Raw genomic sequence first — 5,808 nt, 5'->3', positions numbered from 1 at the left:
TTTCCTTAAACAATTTCATAAAATAATTTCCTTTAAAAATTCATTTCTCGGGCTTGGGACCTTGAAATTTGATTCCGGGCATACGTCCAAGTCCCATATTGTCCGTTTACCCTAAACATTGACCGAAGTCAAATTTATTCATTTTACAGTCAAAACTTATCATTTTTCATAGATTTCCACATTTAAGCTTCCTGGCTACGCGCCCGAATTGCGCATACAAATCGAGGCGGTGCCAAGGTAGGTTTTTAAGACCTCAAAAACACAGAATTTAATTTAACGCAAATGATGACCCTACAGTCTGCAACCCAAGATTCTATATATGACAACCATATCCACGACTACTTCTACATCTTCTATTTTGAGGTGCATTTACTAATGAATGATACACAACCTAAGTGTTGTCTTATTCAGTGACACGTGTCCAACACCCTACGATGGAAAATAACTCAACGGGATAACGGGGGATCGAATTCTATCCAATTAAACAACCAAAGCCGCAGTCATGAAATTTCCTCATGAAACAGTAAGCGGTATAGATGCTAGACGAGGGCGGCAGCGACGACTTCCATCGCCGGCCAGAGCCGCCGAGCACCGCCATCGACACAACCACTCCCAGGGTCCTAACCATCTTATCCTACGTTCTCGAAAAGCTGGTTGCGCGAAATGACCAGCTAATGCTCGACCACCACGATAATGGACTCGCCAGCAACGGCGGCGAAGTCGGCGCGGTGTTGGGAAAGAACTTTAATGCTTTTCACGGAGTGAGAGCGCCGAGCATAAGTATACCGAAGTATTTGGAGAGGTTATACAAATACACGAATTGCAGCCCGTCTTGTTTTGTGGTGGGGTATGTGTATATTGACAGATTGGGGCATAAGTATCCTGATTCGCTTCTCGTTTCTCTCAATGTTCATAGGCTGCTTGTCACCTGTGTCATGGTTGCTTCCAAAATGCTTGACGATGCGTAAGTGTTCTTTCTTCTCAATAATAATATTCACTGTAAGAAATATTTACACAGTTATGACAATTTAAAAAGTAATTATTCATAACTATTTCACGTGCTAATTGGTAGTAATTTAGAATAAATAGTAGTATAAGTATATATACTATAAAAGGTTTAAGTTATGTTGATGATGTAACAAGTTTCTATACTATAAGTGTGTATATAGTTTATAATATTGAATTCGTTCTAATTTGGATTTAAGTTATTTTTTACTTCCTTTCATTTTGTACGATTTTGCAACTTTCAAAAACTCATGTTCATTAGATTATTTAAACTGTAAACTTCATTGTAATAGCTCAATATCAACCTACCTTTCAATCATTATTTTTGCATTTTTTTATAATAAGTTATTTTAAAATCTTGAATTTAGCGTTCATACAAATTTTAAAATGGAATGATGGAGTACTTAATTATTATCCACTTATGTTTCCTAGAGTTGTGTTAGTGGAGGCAGCAATGCATAGGAGAACCAGGTAAAATTATATTGTGTAGTAACTACTTAAATATAGGGTGTGTGTGTGGAAAGTGGAATGACAAGCTAGAGGGCTTGATCTCCCTTTTAGAAACAAAAGGTAAACTTATAAGAGTACAAAATATTACGTATATATTTTATATGACGTTGTTTGACTGGACATGAAATTTAAAAGAGAAGAAAAGATGTTTGAAAGTTATGGTCAAAAAAGTTAAATTGTTTTTAAATATAGAAATATATCATTTTTCTTGCGATAAATTAAAAAGAAAAGTATGTCAAATAAAATGCGATAGAAGGAGTATTGAATAGCCTATGATAACTTATTGAAAAGAAGTGAAAATTCAAGTTGGAACAATCACTCGTAGACCATTAATTATTTCCTGATATTTTTGCTGTTATAATGTACATCAGACACTACAACAACGCATTCTATGCCCGGGTTGGAGGAGTAACAAATGCAGAATTGAACAAGCTAGAATTGGAACTGCTTTTCTTGTTAGATTTTGGAGTTAATGTGAGTTCGCGGGTTTTCGAAAGTTATTGCCAGTATTTGGAGAAGGAAATGTTGAGCAATGGACCAAGCCTCAAGATTGAAAGGCCAGTTATTAATAGCAGTAGTACTGTTGATGATGCCACTGAAATTTCAGTCGAGGATACTCAGACTTCTTCACCATCCCAATTGCCAGACTGATTTCACCTCTCCTATTTCCTTGTAACTTAACATTTGTGTTACTGTCACAGTGCGACAGCTTAATTTGTAGAATATGAGTTTTGTGCATTAGGACAAAGCCTATTGCACATACAACACAATTGAATGATTCTTACCATCACAGATATAAGTTTATAAAAAGGAAAAGAAAAGATATATGATTGCTATTGTTTTTTTATTTAATTTTTGAAAAGAGGTTTAAGTTACATATAGTTGCAGTGTAAACAATTTTACATAAACAGTGTAATTTAACTGACTATAGCATGTTATTAATCAAAATTTCTAGTTTATTAAGCTTGTTATGAGAAGTTATATGTTATTGAGTCAATTTAACTTGATGATGTAAAATATGTGTGTGTTATCATGCATAGAATTTCTTTGAGATTTCATCTGAATATAAATTCATAGTAATAAACTAATAATTGCAAGACTTCGATAAGAGCTTAGACATCAACAGCGCGGTTACTAATTGCATAGAGTAGGGTTCGTTATGTTAATTAATGGTCTGTTTGACTTGGATTATCAAATATTCTTTCTGGTTAAATATAACTAGTATTAGTACCCGCGCGATGCGCAGACATAAACAACGTCAAATTATGATTTGAAAAATTTGAATTATGTGCAAATAACCTTAAAATTAAACCTTCTATATAGAAATTATAGATATTAATTAAGAAGCAGACATGAAATCATTTTTCAGGTCTCGTACTGGATAACATATTATCTTTTTCTATACCGTAATAATCCAACCCCTTGATTTTGGTACTTTGTATTTTATTTTACGGACAATATTAAAGAATATTAAACATATAACATTGTGATCTATCTTGTTTGAGCACAATAAATCATATTAGTTTAGCAAAATTACTACCACTTTGTTTTACATCTCAAGTTCAAATAAGTCTTATCCTTCTATATTTTTAGACAAATTTTTTTTCCTTTTTGTTCTTTGCCTATAATTATTGCATTATTTATTACTTAATTGTTATATTGTAATGTAATCTTATATTAGCTTATAATTTGACTTAATGTCTTGCTTATGACCCTAATAATAATCATCAATAAATATAAAAAATTATGCTTAAAATTTAGTGTATTCTTACATTGTTATTCTCTTACTCAAAACTCTTTCATCATTCAAATTTACCAATAAAATTTTTGAGTATTATTTAATAATTTACTTCATATATTTTAAATAAATTTAAAATAAAAGCATCATCGGACTATCTATATTTTCCTCTTTATACATTCCTTCCCTACTAAAAATTTTTAATTAGCTTTTACACAAATTCTTTTGGTCGACTCTCAAATAATATCACGTTTATTTAAAAAAATAATTTTTAATTAGTCTAAAATTAATACATAAGTTCTTTTATTGTTTCAATTTTATTGAATTTTTTTATAATTATTTTTTGTATTACGTGCAATTAAATTTTCTTTCTCTTTTATTTTCAAGATAAAAATTTAGCTTTTAATTTTCATTAGTAAAATTACCTACATGAGATATTTATTTAATATATTAAATTTTTAATTTGATATCAAATTCTTATTTTTCTTTATCTAGCAAATCTTGAATTTTGTGATCATGCCCATATTTTGAGTATTCTGATTATAACTTTAAGAACTTTCTAATCTCAAGTTCAAATAGTCTTTTCCTTACTTTTGCTATAATGTTATCTAATATGTAATATTATCATGTTTTCATGTAATTTTTTTTATTAACTTTATACTTTATTTAATATTTCTATCCACTATTATTTTTTAATATAATATAGATAGATATGTAACTATTTGATATTAAATTAAATATTTATTTTATTTTTAAACTATTGATTGAAAATTTTAAATTATTTAAATTTATCAATAATATTTTTAAGTGTTGTATACTTGATTTATTTTATTTTCTAAAGTAATTCTTGGTATAAATATCCTCACATTATTTTTAATTTATTTTTATTATTTAATAATTTTCATTTTTCTTTTGTCTATTAGACTTTAGTTATGTGGTCTTATCCACATGCATGCCATTTCTTATCATACTTAAACAAAAATTTCACATCTCAAATTTAAATAAGTTTTAATCTTCTTTTTTGTATGATGAATTTTTTGACTTTTTTCTCTATTTGTTCCTTAGATTTGCTGTTATATTATTCAATACTTAATTTTATTACATTGCCATATGGCTTTACATTAGCTTGTCTGAAATTAATATCTGTTTTTATCATGTTAAGATTTGTTCTTATTAAGTTTAAAATTTTAATTATATAAAAAATATTTATTACATATAAAATAGTGGTTTGCCTAATTTGTCAATACTAATATGACTTTATTATTATTGTTATTAAAATATTTTTTACTGATTTTTTTTATTTTTAAAGTCATTAAATATTTAATATCTTAAGCAAATTATAGGGTTTTTTTGTATTGTATCTTACTCCAAAGTATAAGTAGTCATAGGTTATCTTAGTTTAATGTCTTTCTATATTTTTTAATTTCTTACCTCCATATTTCTAGCTAATATAGAAGAAAATCTATAAGTGGATCAATATATAAATATAGATATACATATAAATATAAATATAGATATATAGATTAGATTTGTCTAAGATCAATTTAGATTATGTAGAAGATCTATTTCATTCAACTACTTCCATTAATTATGTTTTTATTTATATTTTTTAATTATTATTGTTATCCTAAAATTGCCAAGTAGCTTCATTTTAGCTTGCCACTTGGCTTAACCACAATGCAAACTACTCTCCTTTTAATATAATATAGATAGATTAAAATAGACTACAATAGCCATACACTCTCAACTTCTTCTTTTCTTTTCTTTTTTTCTTTTTCTTTGTTGAAATAGCCGATTTTCTTATAGTATTATTTTGTGCACATTCTCTTTTGCACCTATCAAGTATTGACACTTGTTTTGGGTAGGATGGGGTAGGGAAAGGGCTAATGAAACTAAATCTTACATCTTATTAACAAACTGCTTAAAGGATGTTATGCTTTGGTAAATTGGAAATGCGTGAAAAATGAAATTTGAATTTCACATTTTTAAGAAGGCCAAGACTTTTCTAAGCTCCACTGTCAGGACTTTTCTATTATTTTTTTCACGTATTTGATCTCAGTTATTTTATCATGTGATTTTCTCATTTTAAACTACCATCATATATTTACTTAAGATCTCTATTCTAAAATCTAACCCGTCCAACAATAAAAGCATAACCTTTTACAATTTAGCTTAAAAACTTATCCTACAAAAATCTCTTGAGTCTTGTATTCTATTTTCAAATGCTCCTCCTATAAAAAGATTGGTGAGGTCGTAAAATATTAACAAATTTCATAGCAAATTTGGGCATTGATTTCTCAAATTTTTCAAAATAAATAGAAAAAAATAAAAAGTATTATATATAGATTTGGTCAAATGGTGCTAAAAGATAAAAATATTTAATTTGACTCTGGGTTTGCTGTCTAGCATCGAACAATTAGAGTCCGAGAAATTAAGGTTCGAATCTCAAAAAAAGTAACACTAAATTAAAAAAAATCATGCATTTAAAAATTTTAGTGGAAAAGTTATTCAAGATGTATACAAGTGAAAAAGTGCCACATACTTCAAATTATTCG

At 28.2% G+C, this 5,808-nt stretch overlaps 1 protein-coding gene across 1 annotated transcript; it reads left to right on the top strand.

Moving 5' to 3' along the window:
* Window positions 1–469: 469 nt before the first annotated feature.
* Window positions 470–2,367, top strand: LOC104230975 (cyclin-U1-1). Its single transcript, XM_009783894.2, has 2 exons — window positions 470–964; window positions 1,887–2,367. The coding sequence occupies exons 1-2, from the start codon at window positions 537–539 to the stop codon at window positions 2,164–2,166; spliced, it is 708 nt and encodes a 235-aa protein (XP_009782196.1). The 5' UTR covers window positions 470–536; the 3' UTR covers window positions 2,167–2,367.
* Window positions 2,368–5,808: the final 3,441 nt, after the last annotated feature.

The sequence above is a fragment of the Nicotiana sylvestris genome, chromosome 7, assembly GCF_000393655.2.
Source record: "Nicotiana sylvestris chromosome 7, ASM39365v2, whole genome shotgun sequence".
Lineage (NCBI taxonomy): Eukaryota > Viridiplantae > Streptophyta > Magnoliopsida > Solanales > Solanaceae > Nicotiana > Nicotiana sylvestris.
This window is presented reverse-complemented; position numbering and strand designations above follow the sequence as displayed.